The sequence below is a fragment of the Mustela nivalis genome, assembly GCF_964662115.1.
Source record: "Mustela nivalis genome assembly, chromosome: 11".
NCBI lineage: Eukaryota > Metazoa > Chordata > Mammalia > Carnivora > Mustelidae > Mustela > Mustela nivalis.
Window position 1 is genome coordinate 78,168,589 of NC_139030.1, and position 21,617 is coordinate 78,190,205.

The 21,617-nt window shown below is 38.7% G+C and overlaps 1 protein-coding gene across 6 annotated transcripts in view; it reads right to left on the bottom strand.

Moving 5' to 3' along the window:
- The window catches only part of DAW1 (dynein assembly factor with WD repeats 1), a 129,120-nt gene that overhangs the window by 78,646 nt on the left and 28,857 nt on the right, over positions 1-21,617 (bottom strand). For 3 of the 6 annotated variants that reach the window (XM_082689978.1, XM_082689977.1, XM_082689975.1), the window contains 5 exons: positions 21,217-21,323; positions 20,233-20,335; positions 19,349-19,463; positions 11,746-11,822; positions 9,025-9,187 (listed from right to left, as the gene is read on the bottom strand). In XM_082689978.1, coding sequence (XP_082546104.1) covers positions 9,025-9,187; positions 11,746-11,822; positions 19,349-19,463; positions 20,233-20,335; positions 21,217-21,323 — 565 coding nt within the window. Of the gene's footprint in view, positions 1-6,653; positions 6,844-9,024; positions 9,188-11,745; positions 11,823-17,655; positions 18,123-18,639; positions 18,916-19,348; positions 19,464-20,232; positions 20,336-21,216; positions 21,324-21,617 lie in introns of those variants that run through there. The other 3 variants (XM_082689976.1, XM_082689980.1, XM_082689979.1) reach the window with 3 other exon arrangements.

The following is a 21,617-nucleotide window of genomic DNA, read 5'->3' on the forward strand; positions in this document are numbered from 1 at the left end:
TAGCCAGTGTCAGAAATGCAGTTATATGAATCAGAGAAAAAAATGATACAGTTTTCCCATTAATCATATTCTTTTAATAAAACATTGATTTCATTAAACAAAATTAACTCAATTTACTTCACATAAAGAGTATTTTTACATTGGCTTTTGTGGTTTCTTTTGCTCTGAGTTTTCTAAACCCTTCAGTATTTTTCAAATACTTTGTTTTATATATATCATTATATTGTGATTAGGTAATTTAACCATGCAATTAAACAAATACACATTTAAGAAGAGCAGTCCTACTTTATACACTTGTGACTTCACCTTTGTTCTCATTGTCTTGGCATGATTTCAACACCCTGCATTTGTGAAATGGGTTCCACAGTAAGAATGAGTGGAAATCCAGCCTTACTCTGCTTGTTGATGCTGGTAAGGAAACTTCCAAGTGAGAATAAACAACTCGCTCTTACAAGTTCACACAGGTCATCCTATTACTAAGCAGAACTCCTAGGTCATTACTGCGTCTACCTTTCCACTCGCCAAGTGTGAATAACAAGAATCTGAGCACTTGCTCTTTTCTACTTCCAAAAGTTTTTATTTTTAATTTTCATTTAGTATTTGTAAAGTTTGGAATAAACAATTCTACTCTGTTTCAATATAATTGCTAGGAGAAGTGTGAATTTATGATTACCAGGCCACAGGAATTGTGACCCCATTACTAAATAATTGCATGCATAATAAAGGCTCAAACTCAAACTTTAATTAATTGGAAAACACCATCCTTCATAATGTTTATGTTTTAAAAGTTATTCAAGGGGATTTAAAAGAAATCTAGACAATCAAAAACATACATGCTAGTGCAGCACAATAATCATGTGGAAAAACCCAGGCAGCACATCATTATTTAAGACCTCTTTGAGCTATATATAGGACATAGCCTTTCTAGGTTTGAATTCATGTCTGGCAACCCACTGACCACTGATCCAGGGAAGCTACCCTGCTTCTCCTCAATTATGTGTTACCAACTCTAAATTCAGGTTCTATTAATTCCTACATCATTCTTCTTTATTAAATGAACTGAGGCAGAAGTCTTGTAAACCATAAAACATGCAAATATTTGGAAAGGTTTTTTTGTTTTGTTTTGCTTTTTCCCTGTTTGCTTTAGGAAGCAATTATCTAATATAGCAAAAGGAAGCCAGGATAATTAACTAGAAGATTGTCTTGATTTCTTGTTTTTTTTCTCTTAAAAATGACTTTCTTTTTTTTATTATTAATTTATTTTCAACATAACAATATTCATTTTTTTTTCACCACGCCCAGTGCTCCATGCAATCCATGCCCTCTATAATACCCACCACCTGGTACCCCAACCTCCCACCTTCCCGCCACTTCAAACCCCTCAGATAGTTTTTCAGAGTCCATAGTCTCATGATTCACCTCCCCTTCCAATTTATCCCAACTCCCTTCTCCTCTCTAACACCACTTGTCCTCCATGCTATTTGTTATGCTCCACAAATAAGTGAAACCACGTGATAATTGACTCTCTCTGCTTCACTTATTTTACTCAGCATAATCTCTTCTAGTCCCGTCCATGTTGCTACAAAAGTTGGGTATTCATCCTTTCTGATGGAGGCATAATACTCCATAGTGTATATGGACCACATTTTCCTTATCCATTTGTCTGTTGAAGTACATCTTGGTTCTTTCCATAGTTTGGCAACCGTGGCCATTGCTGCTATAAACATTGGGGTACAGATGGCCCTTCTTTTCATGACATCTGTATCTTTGGGGTCCAATCAAGACATACAAATGACTCTCAGACACATGAAAAAAATGTTCATCATCACTAGCCATCAAGGAGATTCAAATTAAAACTACATTGAGATATCACCTTACACCAGTTAGAATGGCCAAAATTAACAAGACAGGAAACAACATGTGTTGGAGGGGATGTGGAGAAAGGGGAACCCTCTTACACAGCTGGTGGGAATGCAAGTTGGTGCAGCCTCTTTGGAGAACAGTGTGAAGATTCCTCAAGAAATTAAAAATAGAACTTCCCTATGACCCTGCAATTGCACTCCTGGGTATTTACCCCAAAGATACAGATGTTTTGATTTCTAGTACAGAGGTAGTGGGATTAGAGATTACAGATAAAAATGGCAACAAGGGGCGCCTGGGTGGCTCAGTGGATTCAAGCCTCTGCCTTCAGCACAGGTCATGATCTCAGGGTCCTGAGATGGAGCGCCAAATTTGGCTCTCTGCTCAGCGGGGATCCTGCTCTTTCTCTCTCTCTGCCTGCCTCTCTGCCTACTTGTGATCTCTGTCTGTCAGATAAATAAATACAATCTTTAAAAGAAAATGACAAAGAGACTGGATAGCTAGGATTTGTTTTTTTAATTGAGGAAAACATTTATGATTTTGTGGGCACATAGAGAAAATAAATAGTGGAAAAACGAGATTATTGCCATCAGCTGCAGGAATAGAACTGCTAAGATATCAGGATAAATGGAAGTCCTAGAAAAGGAAGTGAGATGTTCTCTTCTGGATTGGGTGAGATTAAAGAGATGACAAGATGATTAAACCAAGAAAATGTGTCAGCCATTTTGCAGCTTGGAAAGACACTGAGGATAAACCAATAAGGATGGCAAAGGGGAATGACCCCAAACCCTGAGTCCTTGGGTCATCTTGCCACTAAATAACCAACTTTGGGACTGACTTTGTTTTAACTGTGCATTTTGACACTTAGAGCCAAAACCACCCTACCCAATGTAACAGTGTAACTGAATTGAACAAAAAATAAAATAATCATGGTAAGATAACTAAAAGGGTTATAGATATTTTGAGTCAGTTTACGATTCTTCGTGTTTGAGAAGGGATATGTCTTCAAATATTGTAATTGCTTTTTCCTTCTGTTACAGATTTCCCCCTTTGGAGACCCAACAAGGTAAACTGAAGATAACAGCACCAGTGGAAAGACAGAAGGTAATCTGCATGTGATTTAAAAGATTACTGATGTGTTTTTAAATGGCAATGCAGAAGTTGCATGTCTAGAAAGCACTGTTTAGTTCAAAAAGCATTTATTTTATCTCTAAATCAGGCATTATGCTAAATCGTGAGCTCCTGCAGTTTTAGATATGAGTTCTTAGAAAAGATATTTCATTTTTATGAAGATGATTCACTTTCTTAAAATCCTATCCTGAATCTGAATATTTGAAGATGGATTAGACCACAATCATTTATATTGATGATGGCCTCACATCTCAGCTCTTCTGTTCAAGAGAGAAACCTTAAAAGGACAATGTTCCCAGGGTTCTTAAATTTTCATTGATAAAAATTTGAGTTATAGGGGCGCCTGGGTGGCTCAGTGGGTTAAGCTGCTGCCTTCAGCTCGGGTCGTGATCTTAGGGTCCTGGGATCGAGTCCCACATCGGCTCTCTGCTCGGAAGGGAGCCTGCTTCCCTCTCTCTCTCTCTCTCTCTCTGCCTGCCTCTCCATCTACTTGTGATTTCTCTCTGTCAAATAAATAAATAAAACCTTAAAAAAAAAAAAAAAGGAGAGTTGCTTGAGAAGAATCAATTGACTTCAGTATCTGTCTTTGTTTAAGATAATGGCAGAGGATTTAGCAGTAAAAAAAAAAAAAAAAAAAAAAAAAAATTGAGTTATATTTCTCCCCAGGATAACTATAATACATTAAAGTGAGTTATATTTCAGCTATCATTTCTGAATAATTAATGCTATGCTCCTTTCTGAGAAATGTGTCCATATATCAGTTTTTTAAGATGATGGCTAAGTTACTGATTATAAGAGTAATGGGAAATATTTATCATGTTTGTGATGTGCCAGATATTCTCAGTCCTCTAAACAAGAATGATTATTATCACCCCTTTCTGGCTGAAGGAATGAAGAAAGCATGGTAGGGGAACTTGCCCAACAATTAAGAATTGGGATCAGAATATATATCCAGGCACTCTGATTCCAGACCCCACATATAACTCATTTATACCCTATAATACTCCAGATGAAAAAAAAGTGAGGGTATTATCATTTATTCTATGATCTTAAGTATCTAAACATTTATTTTCTTAAGTAGCTTAAAAAATACTACTGGAAGAAGAACAAACTTCCACTTATAAAATAAGTCATAAGCATGAGAAGTACTTATTTCATAAGAAATATAGTAAATAATACTGTAATAATGTTGTATGGGAAGAGATGGTGACAACACATCTCATGGTGAGCACTGGTGCTGAACGGAATTGTTGAATTGCTATATTGTCCATCTGAAACTAATATAACATTGTATGTCAACTACACTTCAATAATAAAAAAATGCTACTGGATGGTCAAACATCAGATTCTTGATTTCAGATCAGATCATGATCTCAGGTTCATGAGATCGAGTCCCACATGGGATCCACACCAAGCATGAAGGCTGCTTAAGATTCTCTCTCCCTCTGCCTCTCCCACCAGCTCGTGCATGTGTGTGCATGCTCTTTCTCTCTCTTTCTCAAAAAAAAACAAAAACAAAAACAAAAAAACCCTACTGGAAACCTTAATAAGTATTCTATAAAGAAAGATTTCTTCATGAGAATTAGAGGAAGCTTAAAAAAATTAGAGAAACTTTCTCTGACTGAGGGTCTTCCAACAGCTTAATAGGTCAATGAGGCTTAGAATGAGCTCCATGACCATATATTCGTTCTATTGAATGATGTAACAAAATAGTATTGCCACCTTTCCTAAAGCCATCAAACCATCAAAGAGGAAGAGTCAATATCAGCTTCTTGGTTTCCTAAGAAGTAGCTAAATTTTGGCCCAGGTTTCTCTAATCCAAGCTCTCTTGGGCTTTGCCATCTCTGAGTGTCTTCCTTCCAGCAGCTGCACTGAAGTTTTGTTTTTTGTTTTGTTTTTGTTTTGCTTTGCTTTTGTTTTATTTTCCTTCTTGGGTGCTAGACATCCATTGATGATCTGAAGGGTAATTCTCAGCCCTGACCTTCCTACTGGTACATATGATACTCTCCACCCATGAGAATGTAATGGAATCAGAATCCCTAACATGTGGTGTCTTTGGTAGATTATTTCCCTTCAATGTGATTCACCACCTCATTTTCTGATCAGGACAGTTACCTGCTCGGAAACATTTGCTGCGAGAGTTGCATGGATGATCTACATGGAGTGGGTGGGCGGTGTCTGGCAGGCAGCACACGCTCAACCACCCTGACTACAATTGTTATTATTGAGAAAAAGACTCCAGAAGATCCTCACGCATTCTCTAGTTCTGGGTTCAGGCATCACTAGTTTTATCTTGTGCTTTATCTTTTTTGTGTGTGTGCTTTATCTTTTAATAATAATTTTTAATAGGCGTTAGAGCATTTTTACATAGAAAAGCCTTTAAAAAATAGTTTTCAGTATTTCAGCAGCAAGTGGGTTGATGTTTGGTGATTTACTCTGGTACCTCAATTGTCTCCTATCCAAATTTTTTAATTCAATAATTCAAAGGTCTATTCTGTTTAACTTTTCTTTTAGAGAAAAACCTGCCCATATATTTGATACCCACAATGAATTCAGAATATATTTCCTAGTAAGTGACATTCATTTTGCTTTCCCTATATGCCACCCTCATTTTACTCAGTGTAGGTTGTCAACTTTTTTCTGAGGGAAGGAGGTATAGATATACTTGTGAGTATGAGGAAAGATCAGGCTTCCAATTTTGCCTTTTTCATTCTTAGGTGCAGAAAGTAAAACCACTAAAGAAGTAACACAATTTCTAGTCAGATTCCAGACTGGCACAGCCACGGTACAGCATGGAGTTTCCTCAAAAAGTTGAAAATAGAACTGCCATATGATTCAGCAATTCCACTTCTGGGTATTTCCCAAAGAAAATGAAAACACTAACCGGAAAAGATGTAAGTGCCCGCATGTTCATTGCAACATTATTTACAATAGCTGAGATATGGAAACAACCTAAGCGTCCTCTGATGGATGAATGGATAAGAACAATGTGGTATATAAATACAATGGAATATTACTCAGCTATAGAAAAGAAGGAAATCTTGCTAATTGCAACAACATGGATGGACCTTGAGGGCATTCTGAAAAGCAAAATAAGTTAGACAGAGAAACACAGGTACTGTAGTTTCTCACTCATATGCAGAACCTAAAAAGAAAAACAAAACAGAAAAAAAAAAAAAAAAAAACACTGAATTCATAGATACAGAGAACAGATCGGTGGTTTGTGGTTGCCAGAAGCAGGGTATTGGAAGGATGGGTAAAGAGGGTGAAGGCTACGAAAATGTACAAACTCAGAGTTAAAAAAATAAATAAATCTTGAGCATGCCATGGACCCCATCATGACTCTAGTTAATCATACTGGATCGTATATTTGAAAGTTGCTACGAGAATAGACTTAAAGTTCTCATCACAAGAAAAGGGAAGCGTACGTCATAAATACAGATGTACGATTCACTAAAAACTGCTTTCCAAAACTTTAGTCAACAGAAATTATGATGGCCTTCAGAGTAGAATCTAGGAGACACACTGTTAAATCACTTTGGCTTCCTTATTCACTATCATGATGCTACTAAAAACAAAAACAAAATTGAAATGACCAGTGACATTTGCCAGACATTATGCTCTTTCTTGTCCTTCCCATCAAATAATATCAAGAAATGGTATAAATTTATCAATTTTAATAGTCATATCCATGAAGCTGACTTTTGGAAAGAGAGAAAATGTGAAATATAAAAACAGCTTGCTTGCACTATGTGAAGCTCCAGGTCTTGAACTCCATTGCTAGCAAATCTGCTCATCAACTGCCTTTTTTCTTCAGTTAGCGCCATATCCTACATGTGTTATCCTTGCTACCTAATAAAACAAATTTCACCAAGTTATTATTTCTTTATTTCATTCATTAATTCTCCCTTTTTACAAGTTGACCTTCTCTGGGACATCGAGGATGATCAGTCCACTCAATGTACCCAGCTGTGGAGTCTTAGAGCTGCTCCAGCATTTAGGGGAAAAAAAATTATTTTTAATGATTCCTGTCAGTCATCAATTGGGCAAGTTCATGTCCTACTCACACGTGTGAGATTCATGGCATCTCAGAATTGGAGCCCTGAGAATGCAGCCTTCCCCCCTGCTCATTCCTTGCACCCTCCCCTCAAACAACACAGTCAAGTGGAAAGACAGTGAATTTGAAAATTTCTAGATCTGGGCAATTAACTTATGAGGAGGCAACACATTCCACTTCAGAACATTTCAAAATGTCAATGGCTTTTTCTCATTGTTGGTAAAATGTGAAATGTGCATTCTCCCTCCCCACTGCTATGATAGACACTCTTCCAAAGCAGCTCTGATCGACTGGTCCCCAAGGGCACTGTTCACATTCATTATGCCTTTGGAAATGACCACCCTGGTATGGAGCAGCACCGGGCACTGCTGGTTCCCTGATCTTCGGGAACATATGACATCAGTATAAGAAATGTGCTGTTTACGTGGACTGAGAGAGGCTACGGAAACTGTCCATTCCACCAAAAGGCACCTCACCTTTTAAAAAAAATTAATGACCACACTGGCCAAATTCCTTCTAATTGTTTTATTTCAAGCCCAACCTCAGGCAGTCCATGAAAACTCACACTGGGTCCATCAAGAAAAGGGGGTAGATCCATTCAAACAAAGTGATTGCTCTGCTGCTTTCAAGACAGAAGTGTTACCCCTTTGTAGTAAGCTCCCCCATCTAGTAGGCCAGTATCCAGCACTTCAGTGCTTTGGGAGACACTAAATAAATCAATAATGTCTTAATGAGCTCAGGAGTGTAAATGCCAGCCCCAAAACAAGAGATAGACAATGTTTCTTCCCTAAAGTCTCTTAGGACCTCCTGTGACTCCAGGAAGAGGCATCATATAGCTGGTCTAACATGAGCCCTGTAGACTAGAAAAGGTTGGTCCTCTGACAAAGCAGTGCCAGCTTCCTTTTCCTTACTTGCCAGGAGCTTCCTACATCAGCTGCTGGTGCCCCCACCACTGCCTCCCATCTCTTTCCTCATGCTAGGAAAGGATTTGACATTGAGCTCACAATAAAATATGTGGATTCTTATGGCATTGTCTTAAGAGTACCTGCATTTTAGTGACATTAGCAAATCATAAACTCCAGAAAGTAATCCATAATTTTAGAAATTGTCCACAATTAAATAGTAAGAAGAGATTTTTTAGGGCAAAAAGGGAGATTATTCTAAGCACCCCTCAAGTTATATGACTAGGAAGCTATTTAATCGGCCAATATAAAAAGCCAACCTTGTGCATGAGACATTTAAGTTATTAGACCAGTTAAGCAATTTTGAAATTGCTCAACATAGTAAGAATCACTGGGAGTTAGGCAGATTCTGTCCTCTGTGTCCTCTTAGGGTGCCCCTACCCCACACAGCTTTACCACCCCACTCCATGCCAGGGCCTCCTTCCAGTGGCACCAAATAATATTACACCATACTCTTGTCACTTTCCACAATCAAAGTTAGCCTATTTTCAATTCAGTTCTTAAAAAACATTTCTAATATAATTAATTCACAATAAATTGTTAACAGTTGAAAAATGCTCAATATGGGTTCTCTTCTCCCAAATATTAATGTGTTAGTGGGGTATCCAAGGAGAAAACAACTTCGCTCAAAGAATAAATCTCTCATGGGCTGGAAGTCCAACTGTGCAGAACATGGGTTCTAGCCTGTTTTAGTTACTAACACTTACTGACAACTGAATATTAACCATTCGGTGGGTACTTCCTGGAGAGATGCGGTAACCAGTAAGGCAGGCTACTGAGCTCTTTGTTAAGAGCAACTAAAATTCAAAATTCACAAAGCCTTACAGTCAGAGCTCACCCCTGTGGTCCCACATGCTACTAAAATTAAATCGCGGGTGTGGGAAACGTAAGCACACACCAGGGACCCTGCAAGATGGGGAGGAGAGAGCAGTAAAACTCTTTGGTATTCAGCTTGGAAACGCTAAGAGCCAACTGAAAAAGAAAACCAAGTGTATGTGTTTCTCTCTCCCATACCTGTAATGATTATGTTGCCTTTGTAGTTGAAAGCACATGAAAAGATCTCATCTGTGTGCCCCTCAAGGACCTGGACGCACTGACCAGTCTGAGCATCCCAGATTCTCGCTGTTTTGTCAGCGCTGCCAGTCAGAATATGATTCCCCTGGGGGTTGAAAGAAATCTACAAGACAGAAAGGAAAATGACAGGTTTGTGTAATTTGATTCCTGATATATTTTTAATCAGCAGAAAGGGGACATGACTAAGCACCTGTCATCTTCCCAGCTTGGCATTTATTCTTACATAGAACAGTTCCTTCCTAAAGGGGGAAAAACTGCAGGGACTAATACATGAAAATTAAAGGCTATACAACAGAGTATAACAGGGCACCCCACACCCACCCCACAGTTCTAAGGAAAAAGACCAAAGTTCCCTTCTATTTCGAGTATTCCCCACCTAGCTTCTTTCCAAAAACTCAAGATGCAAGTCTTTCCACACGAAGAGACAGAGCCCTGGTGTGGATGAGAACACAAGTCAGGTTCCTTCAAACCCAAGCCCCCATGTCATCCCTATAACTCAACTTTCTCTAATCAAAAGCATATAAATCCTCTTTCTGATGAAGTTCTTGAACCTAGGTGAGGTTCAATGGGCTGAGATTCGGAGCCAAGGGCTAAGAAAATTCTTTAGATGTCTTTGTGCAAAAAGGTAGTTTATTAGAGCACGGGGACAGGACCCGTGGGCAGACGGAGATGCTACTGCCCAGGGCCTGTGAGGAGTGGCTGGTTATATACACAGGAGTTGGGTAGGTGAGGACAAGGGGGTGTTCAGAAGGGCGCTTGGGGTAAAGAAGACTGTCAGGATATTGAAGGCCTGGTTACTATCAAACCAAGGCCACTTTTCCTCTAATGAGGCACTAACATAAAGACAATTGGGAGTCTCCTGGTGGAATGTTACATTCCTGCTATCAAGCGTCCTTGTTAGTGAGATTTAGGTTTAGACGAAATTTAACTTTATTTACTTTTCCTTCTACCTCTGCCTCCTTTGGTTTTTTTATGGAGGGGAGGGTTTTTTTTATGGAGGTTAGGGCTTGAGGAACTGAGTTATGTGTCTTTGGAAACTGGGCTATTGATAAGGTAACTTCTTTGTTGTAAATCTCAAGGACATTTGCAAACCAAGGGAGACTCCTGCCTTGCAGGACTGTGATCTCTGCAAGATAACCATTTGCTTATTGTTCATGGCAGTCAGGGCTGGGAGCGGATGGGGGGCGGGTTACAAGGCACCAGCCAGCCTCATGCTCCCTCATTGTTTCCATCTGTGCCTCAGAATGAGTGAATGTGGGGGGGGGGGGGGGACTTTCGTTCTACTTCCATTCAAAGTAAAGTAGGTTCTATAAATATTTCCTGAGAGCCTCCTATGTGTCAAGCATTGTCATATAGTATCTGAGTGACTGTCAAAGGAAATGGTTAGTTCACTATTCCTTTGGGTTCCATGCTTATAACATAAAACTCTAAATCATCATAAGGCAATGACTTGGGTCACACCCTTTATGGTTGAAGGTTTGATGAGAACAAAGTTCAAGAGAATAGCTTTTTTTGTCCCTGTGTCCTCAGTACAATGCCCAGCACAGGGAAAGCTCTCAAAAAGCATTTCTTGAGTGAATGAATGAATGAATGAATGAATACCTTAGAATACCATAGAAATGCCATTACTGAAAGGCAATTCAATAAGTAATGTATCACATATCCTAAAATGCAATATAGAGTGAGAGAACCCTTTATATTCACACATGCACAAAAATATGTGTGTTTGTTGAGTGGGTCACATCATGCATGTCAATCATTATCAGACCAGTCACTCAGCAACAAGGCCTGGGTTCTCTTCCCAGGCTGTCCCCCACATCCTTACTTCCCCATTTCCCTTCCTGCCAGGCCCTAAGGCCTCCTAGCCTATGGAGGAGATGTGTCTAGTGCAGCCTCAGAGACCAACTTTGAAGGGCAGAGGCTCCTGTCCACAGTGGCAGGTGCAGAGGAGGGAAGAGTAGAGAAAGCACAACAGGGGGCAGTTCAAGGGTCCAGAGGCAGCCTTCCAGGACCTGAAGACATCAACCTGATCCTTTAAAAGGATAAATCTGATCTCAGGTATGAGACCAAGGAACTGGACTGAGCTGTGTGGGAGCTGAGAGTCACCAACCTCCGACCTTTCCAGAGTTTTCGAAGGACACAGCTAAACCTCAGATTACTGACTGGAAGGCCCGGCTCTGTGAATCAGTTTGTGGGAGGAGGTTAGACAAAATCTTAAGCTACAGCTTTGAAGTTTCAAAGTAGGTCATTTTAAACTCTGTTAAGTGTTAAATATTTCCAGGAAATACTTTCTCAATTGCATCTAATTTACAAAACACTTGATACTCGCTGCACAGCATGTTTTTTGCATAATACATACTTGTGTGTCTGCTCGGACCAGGAAAAGCACTTTATGAGTTTCTTAAATAGCTTTAATAAGTATTTTCAACAAGCTCAATCTTTTGCTGATGGCTGAGAAAAATGCTGTTTTATAGTTTTTAAAAGGTTTTAAGAATGATTTATTATGCTAAGTTTGAGGTCCAACTTAAAAATATAATTTTTAGGTAGCTGATTTCTAGAAAGAATGAGATAATTGGACAAACCCTATTGCCAGCAGATCTATTGACACTAAGCACGCTATGTTTTTAAAACTAAATTGCTCCAAGTGAAAAAGTAACTCACCTTTGAAATTTCTCCTTCATGGCCTTCCAATTTGGTAATGCATTTTCTTGTGGCTGCACTGAAAACTCTTGCTGTTCCTTTTCAAAAGAATGGAAATACATAAATTCATCTGAAATACAGACCGTTTGAGCCATGTGCCCTGAATTATGTAATATCCATCCCTCTGATGTCCAGGTTCTGTGCTGCTTGTCTTCTTGCCTGCAGTGACAGCCACCACCTAAAACTGCAAATGTAAGCTGGTGCCAGGGTAGGAGAAGAATGGGAACAGGGTGCCCCTCCAGCCCCAAGCTTATTAGAAGAAATGATGGGTTCCAAGGTAGAAAAGGTGGGGGGGAAGGAATCCACAAAGAAAAAGCTTTTAATGGGAAAGGGAGAATTAAAACGAGTTTTGAGAGGCTGGTGATGAAACAAGCAGCCAGACCAGCATCATATACCAAATAGGAGTCTAAGGTGACAAAAGGTTCGAGAGGTCTTCCTGAAATGGAGCAACAGCCACTACTTGCTGAACAAAGAAGAGGCATCAGGGAAGCCAGGAAAGAGTTGGTAGAATGGTTTATTCCCTGTTGTATCCCCAGGGGCCATAAGTGCCAAGCTCCCAGTAGACGATAAGTGGATAATGAATGGATGGGTGGATGGATGGATGGTTGAGTAGGTGGATGAATGGGTGAATGGATGGATAGGTGGATGGATGGATGGGTGGGAAGGTGGATGGATGGATGGATGGATGGATGGACAGATGGGTGGATGGATGGGTAGGTGGGTGGATGGATGGATAGGTGGATGGATGGATGGATGGATGGATGGATGGATGGATGGATGGATAGGTGGATGCATGGATGGATGGATGGATGGATAGGTGGATGGATGGATGGATGGATAGGTGGATGGATGGATGGATGGATGGATGGATGGATGGATGGATGGATAGGTGGATGCATGGATGGATGGATGGATGGATGGATGGATGGATGGATGGATGGATAGGTGGATGGATAGGTGGATGCATGGATGGATGGATGGATGGATGGATGGATGGATAGATGGATGGATGGATGGATGGATGGATGGATGGATAGGTGGATGGATGGATGGATGGATGGATGGATGGATGGATGGATAGGTGGATGGATGGATAGGTGGATGCATGGATGGATGGATGGATGGATGGATGGATGGATGGATGGATAGATAGATTGGTAGAATGTACAATGGATTGGTGGATGGATGGATGGATGGATGGATGGATGGATGGATGGATAGATAGATTGGTAGAATGTACAATGGATTGGTGGATGGATGGATGGATGGATGGATGGATGGATGGATAGATAGGTAGGTGGATGGATGGATGGATGGATGGATGGATGAGTGGAAGGAAGGAAGGAAGAAGTGGTATAGAAATTTCCTTTGAATTAAGGTATGGAAGAGCTAAATAATTGTAGAAGGAGAAAAACAGCAGTAGTAAAATTGTTGTCAGAAAAAACGTTAAAATTTTTCTGGCCAGATGAAGGCTGCTCCCTTATTACAATGCAAAATTACATAGGGGCAAAATTAATAATGATAGGGAGTTTTGGTTACTTAATTTTCATTCAGAGAAGAGCAAAACATTTAAGTAAAAATTTTACTTGCCCTTCTGACAATGTCAACTTCAGAGGGAAATAGATGAAAATTGCTATTTTATAATTAATGTGTCGAACATTTCAAAAGCCTTAAAGTGACCAATGCATTTTAAAAATGTGTTAATGGGGCACCTCGGTAGCTCAGTAGGTTAAGCATCTGCCTTCAGTTCAAGTCATGACCCTCGGGTTCTAGGATCAAACCCCATGTCAGGTTCCCTGATCAGCATGGAATTTGCTTCTCCCTCTTCCTCTGCTCCTCCCTCCTACCCACGATCTCTCTCTCTCAAATCATTAACTTTTTTTTTTTAAGAATGTGCTAATATTGGGGCATCTGGGTGGCCCAGGTAGCTGAGCATCCAAGTCTTGGTTTCAGCTAATCTCGTGATCTCAGTGTTGTGAGGTATAGCCCCATATTGGCCTCTGTGCTCAGCAGGAAGTCTGATTGGGGTTCTCTGCTTTTGCCCCTCCCTCACTTGCTCACTCTCATTCTCTCTCTCTCAAATAAATATCTCTTAAAAAAAGAAGTGTTAATACAAGAAAAATGAATATCCTACATATAATAATTCTCCAAATTGCTCAAAAGATTTTTAAACTTAAGAAAACACCAAAATAATATAACCTAAAACTACATTTTTAAAAGATAGAAACATGAATAAGACACCAAAAAATAATCCAGCCTTGAGAATGATTCAAATGAAGAAGTAAAATGTGATTAATGTGAAGAAACATTTATCTTCACTTTTATAGCTTCAACTAACTCCTGTTGAATGGATCCAGTTTTAAGAGGGGAATGAGAAGCAAGAACCAGAGTTAAGTAAACAAGATTTCTCCAAGCATCAAGACTTCTTAGAAGGTACAGAATGAGAAGAGGTTTACAAAACATACCAAAAGAAAAAAAAAAAAAAAAGTTTTTTTGAAGTAATGTCTTCTAGAGCAAGGAAATGGAATCACTGATAGGGGACGTAACAGATGATAGAGAAAACAGAAGAATTACTGAACTTACAGTTAGTTCTCATCCATCTCTCAGTATCCTGATCCCTAGACCTTGCTTGTTTCTCCCCTCCTAGTGCTGACAATCTCTTAACATTCTTTATAGTCTATATTATATATATAACTCACTTATTCTATAATCTATATTCTATAATCTATATATTCTATATATAAAGTATAATCTTTATACTCAATATTCTAACATTCTATGGAAAACACATATATGATATTCTTCATATCTTCCCCCTCCATAATATAGCTCCACGTGGGAAGGAATTCCTCTCTCTTTTGTTCGCTGATATAGCCCATGTTCCTAAAACAATTCCTGGCACAAAGTAGGTTCCCTATTCTTTTTGAATGATTTTTTTTTTGGTATAAGTGAAAATGATATTTAAAATAAAAAGTGTAGATTAATTACAGTTGAGGTATGATTCTAAAAAGCAAAGCTCTGTAAGATGAAAAAGTAAGTAGTTACTCTGAAAAAGATCATTCTCCAAACTTAGGGCATTTATATTCAAGGATATAGAAAGAAATTTATGTATGATCAAAGGATCACCTCTGAAAAGTCCTAGTGAGTAAGGGTACAGCATGCAAATGTAATTTTGAAAAGTGAGAGAAAGTTGGAATAAAGACTGTGTAATTAAAATGAATCACTGGCAAAATTCCATACCTGGTTATAACACAAAGTATATGTGACTACCTAACAGTATGTTAGTCACAAAGAGCAAATGCAGGCAAACAAAGAACAAATCATATCTGGAAAAAGCATCCCATTTTTGCTAGAATTTCTTAAATGGCTTTTAAGTTTACATGGACATGATGTAGAGTCACATAGGGTCAGTCATTAAGGGAGTTAGACATAGTGAAGCATCATGTGTGATTATCAAAGAGATGACTTAGACACAGTGTAGGCTTATGTGTGCTGACAAGGTGAGGACATAATCATAGAACAGCATGATATGCATTCATGGGGAGGTGACACAGATACAATATAGTGTTATAGGTGGTCATCACAGAGATGATGCAGACATAGTGAAGCATGATGTGTGGTTGTCAAGGAGATGAAAACACACAGCATAGCATCATACATGACATCAAAAAGATAATGGAGATGGTGTGTAGAGTTATCTATGGACTATAGAAAGATGACACATACCAGTGTAGTAACATATGAGGTCATCAACCAATGGGACAGATACATTGTAGCATTATAATAAGGCCATCATGGATATAACACATACTATATCACCAAACACAGCCATCTGGGAGATGATTCAAAATAGTGTACCACTCAACATGGTTATCAAGGAGATGACATAAACGTAGTATAGCATATATAAGATATATCCCTAGTTGGTCATCAAAGACATGAATAATGACACAGCATCATGTATTTATCAAAACATTCAGTCGTAATGACACACCACAACACATACTTAAAGTTGATACAGAGTGCGGCAACATCATGAAGCATCACTTATTGTCTTCAGGGAGCTTACGCATAGCTGGGCATCATCCATGGCTATCAGGACAGGGGGAAGTCACAGTGTAGGATCATATAGAGCAGGTTAAAAGATGATATGTAGTGTAGCATGATAGGTGGTTGTCAGAAAGATGACCTATAGCATAGACTCACATATGATTATCAAAGACCTAGTCAGACATGGAATATCCTGGGATTTACAAGGAGAGAAGACTTTAGGCAGAAAATGGAAATACACTGTTTGTCCCACATGGTGTTACACATCAAATTGTGTCCCCCGCAAAACTCCTATGTTGAATTCCTAACCCCGAGTATCTTAGAAGTTGACTCAGTAGGGAGATTTGAGACCTTAAAGAAGAAATGGGTTAACATGAGTACATTAGAGTAGGCCCTAACCCAATATAGTTGGTATCCTTTTAAGAAGAAGAGATGAGGATACAGACATGTAGAGAGGCAAGACCACATGAAGACATAGGGAGAAAAATGCCACCTGCAGGCCTCAGAAGAAACCAAGACTGACAACATCTTGATCTCAAACTTGTAGCTTCCAGAATGGTGAGAAAAGAAATTCTTTTTGTTTAAGCCACTTAGTCTGTTGTGCTCTGTTATAGCAGCCCTGACAAATGAATACAGTTACCCAAGAGATGATGCAGTCACACAGGAGCATTATATGTGCTTACCACAGCAATACTGTAGTAGCATACATAGCGGACCAGATGGTAAAGATGCTCATAGCATCATACGTGATTGTCAAGAGACTACCCACAATAGATCATCATATAGTATATAGCTTCATCTGTTGTCAGAGACACAATGAGACTTAGCATAAGTTCATACATGGTTGTCAAGGAAATGACCCAGAAATAGTGTAGCATCACTTTGGCTGTCAAGGAAATGATGCAAATGTAGCATGGTGACATATATTATCATGGAGCGAACAGATATTATAGTGTCATACGTGGTCATCAGAGTGATGACATAGACATGATTTGTGTCATATGTGGATATAATGAACTTGAGACAGACATATTTAATGTCATAGGTGCTTATCAGGAATATAAGACATAGATTTCAGCATTAAAAAATAGGAAAATAACACAAAAATAATGTATCGTCATACTGTTTTCCAAATGGCACAGACATGGTATAGTGTCATACATGATTATCATGGACATGATATAGAAATCATCTAGTCACATCCTCTAGCAGCTTACAGGGTTGTTAAAGGGATGAGAGAGTAAAGCATCACACATACTTGATTGGGAGGTTTTGCATAACATAGCATGGTTTTCTAGGATATGATGCATATATTATGTAGCCTCATGTGTGGTAATTGAGAAAACTCTCATAGTAGAGCATCACACATGATTTTCAAGAAGAGGATATAGATGTCCCTGTAAAGAACATAATACAGACATAGTATAACACCATACATGTTTTTAAGGCAATAACACAGAAACAGCATGGCATCTTAATAATTGTCAGAGATAATGTGGTTATCAGAGAGATGAGACAATCTGAGTGTAGCATCATACATGGAGGTCAGTGAAGTTACACACTTTAACATCACATAACCTCATTAATTGTGGGCACAGAGAGCATAACATATGAGCCTACTGTGGAGATGACACACACAATAACACCACACATAGCACTCAAGGAGATGACATTAAAGGATAGTGTGATAAGCAGACTTCAAGGATATAATCTAAGTATAACATGGAATCATGTAGTTTTGTAAATGAAGGGATCCAGACATAGCAGACCTTGAAGATGTGTTTATCAAGGTGATGAGGTAGAAATATTATAGCATCACACATAAATTTCTATGAAATGGTGAAGGTATGGTAGAATATTATATATGGTTATAAAATATTTGATGTAGATATAGTGTAGTATCATACATGATTTTAAGGGGAAAGACAAGGACTATAAATTAAAACAGTCAGGTATATGATATAGATACAATATAGCATCATACTTGGTTGTATAGCATCATACTTGGTTGTTAAAGGGTTAACATAGCACAGCTCCATACATGACCATCAGGTGGATGGCACAGAGGTGGTGTAGCATTAACTGCAGTCTTCAGGAAGAGGACATGTAGTGTTCTGTAGTATCTTGCTTCATTATCAAGGTGATGACTCAGAACAGAATCACACATTGTTGTATGATGGCATGAGATGACAGAGACTGAGTATAGCATCCCATGTGGTTGTCAAGGAGATGATGCAGACACAGTATCACATGTGATTATCATGGATATGATATAATGACGGAGGGGGCTGTGAATGAGGCAGAAGTTGTATAGCATTTTACATGCTTGTCAGGAATACATAGCTGTTATGAAGATGACCTGTTGTTTACTATCATAAATTATCATCCAGGACATACTGTATATGTAGTATACCAATACAGATGGATGTCAATGAGATGATGCAGACATCACATATATGGTTTTCAGTGAAATGTCACAGATACAGTGCAGCATCACATATATTTGTCATCAAGATGAGTTCTAGTATCACAGCGCACACAGTTATCAAGGCAATGATGCTGACGTAGTATACATCATACGCAACAATCGAGGAGAAGATAAAGGTAGAGTGCAATATCATATATGGTTTTTTGTATTTTTTTAATTTTTTATTTTTTATAAACATATATTTTTATCCCCAGGGGTACACGTCTGTGAATCGCCAGGTTTACACACTTCACAGCACTCACCATAGCACATACCCTCCCCAATGTCCATAACCCCACCCCCCCTCTCACAACCTCCCTCCCCCCAGCAACCCTCAGTTTGTTCATATATGGTTTTTAAGAAAATTTGAGTATGGTGTATCGTGCATGGTGATCAGGATGATGATGGTATATAAAGCAGTATCTCATTTGGTGACCCAGGCCTGGAGTAGATAGAGCATGTGTCCTAGAGGGACAAGGTGGGCATAATAGAATAGCATACGTGGTCAACAGGGAAATGACATAGAGGTATTGGAGCATCATCTGTGGTCTTCAGTGAACAGAGGTACACGTAGTGTACCACCAGCCCATAGTTATCAGTAAGATGATGCAGACCTAGGTGGTAAACAAGAACATGATGTACAACAAAGCATCACATATGTCATCGCAAAGATGTGTTACATGCAGCACATGTGGTATAAAGATTTATGCAGATTTATTATAGTGCCATGGATGGTGGTCAAGTTGATGAGGTCAACGTGTTGTAGCATAATGCATGATTAGGGAGACGACCCAGAATATACCATTATATATAGTCATCAAGGGGATGTGAAGACCCAGTATAATATCAGATGTGGTTGTCAAGGAGATGATGCAGACATTGTAACCTGTGGTTACCAAGAATATGATACCTACGTAGTGTAATGACCAGCATCACAGAGATGAGGCAGATGTAGTGTCTCTCACAGCTGGTTATCAGGTAGATTACCTATGGTATAGAATTATACACATTTATCAAACAAATCAAATGTATGAACAGATGACCTACCATCGGCTGAAGCAGTTGCAATAAGTTTTCCAGTGTAATCGAAACAGCTGTCTAGAATTTCATCATCATGGCCTGTTAGTGTTGCCACACATTTTCCATTTGTGGCATCCCACAGCTACAATAAAAAAAGAAAGTGACTGTGACTTCCTGTCTGAAGTGCAAAAATGGGAAGAAGTAGTCATTATGACATGCTTATGGCTAGCTGAATAACTGTGCCAAGATCATGTGTATAATTTCCACATGTTCTGTTAAGTTTACCTGGATTCATGACAAAAACCCCAGCCAACCAACTCACAAGGCACACGGGACAAGAAAAGACTAGAGACACACATTTAGAATGGAGAGTGCAAATCTGCCACTACATCAGGAAAAATCACAAAGTGCATGTTTCACTGATTGGAGTAGAAATGTCCTCTTTCCATAAGAAGGTCATCGAATGATAAGAAGCTTGATCTAAAACTATAATGCTAGAGAATAAAAAGTACATTAAGATTATAATACATCACATATGTAATCAAATATTAATTCAAGAGCATAAGCTCTTAGCAACAGAAATTTAAAGGCAGGGAAACATTGTTTTGAGCTTCCTCAAGATTCACTCTAATCAAAGTTTAACAAATGAACAGAGAGACATTAAAGAAAAATAACGTGTCTTTGAAAATAAGATCTTGTGATATATTTGATTCAATTAACATGGTTTTACTCCATCATAATTCCTTTAAACCTGGGGGATCAGAAAGTTAACATTTAAAAATGCCAATTATTTATAAATTAAATCCTAATTTTACAGCACCTTTGAAATGTGGTAATGTTTCAATGAATATCTGACCCAGTAAAAAGGGCACACAGGAGAACTGTAAAGCAAAGATATTTCTTGAGCTCACCATGCAGGTTTTGTCCATAGAGCCAGTTAATATCAGAGAGCAATCCCAGTTGAATAAAGCACTGCTAATCTCAGCACAATGCCCAATTAAGGTATACACCTTCCTACAAAAGGAAAGGATTCACATTTGTGAAAGATGCCCTACTTCAGGATAAGGGCACAGATAATGATGTCAAGCCCATTGGTGTGAGAGTCAAAATTTTGGTTTTCACAAAAAAATACTTTTGATGACAAAACAAAGATGGTTCTACTACAGCTTAGAAACAGCCAACTAGTCTATTAATTTCATTTCGGCAAACATATATTTGGAGCACTCAAAAATAACAACATTACTTAAGACTTCAGAAATCCATGGCTAATAACTAATCCAGTTGGTCTGAGGTCCTGGAAGTATTCTTTACCAGACCAGTAGACCTCTTGGTAGTTCAGAAACTACCCATCCAACGTCTGAAGGGCCCTTCCTTCCCCCTCATATCTTGACTGCTATCCCTGGTAACTAGCCCCTCCATCAAGATGCAAGTCCAAGGTAGAGCTTTCCAATGCAGAGTCTAATTTAGTTAACTTCTCAGCAACTAGAACCCAAAATAATTAGGAAGGAAATTGAAATTGTTGGACTAAATTAAATTTTGAAAATTAGCCATGATTTTATTTACTCATGAGATCCATGCCCGCCATACTGACAAGCCGTTGAAATCTGATTACACATATACAGAAGGAATAACAGCCATACACCCAGGCTATTGTTAACATTCTCCTTTTATGTTTCTGTGTGGCATTATTTGGTCAGAATTCCAAGAATGCACACATTTTTTCCTGGATCCAAAATATCACTTCTGATTAATGAATGAATTAAATAATGAATTAATTTATTCGGGGGGTATCCTATTCCTATAGAGTCCAAAGCACAGTTACTAGATATGAACAGCAAAGATGATGTTCTTAACCCTCTGATCCAGAGTAAAAAATCCTTAAAGACACAGAATACCTTCCAGTATCAGCTTCCCACACTGCAACAGTATGATCAAAAGATCCCGTGATGATTCTCTTTCCTGAGGTATTAAAGGACAAAGAGATGATTTCAGCGGAATGTCCCTAGAAAGAGAATAGATACTGTCATGCATTACCTGCAGAAAAACAATCTCTACAAAGGCACAATTCTTAGTTTAAAAGAAAATGCTAGAAAAGGCAAAACTCTATAGGTAGAAAAGAGATTAGTGGTTGGCTGGGGGGTGGTAATAGGTATCTTTTGGGGGAAATTTTGAAAACTGGAGTTTGGTAAAGGTTGTAATTCCGTAAATTTACTAAAATCTGACTTAAACACTTAAATCAAGTCCATTTAACTTAATAAAACTAGGTTTTGTTTGTTTTAATTGACAGGAAGAGGGC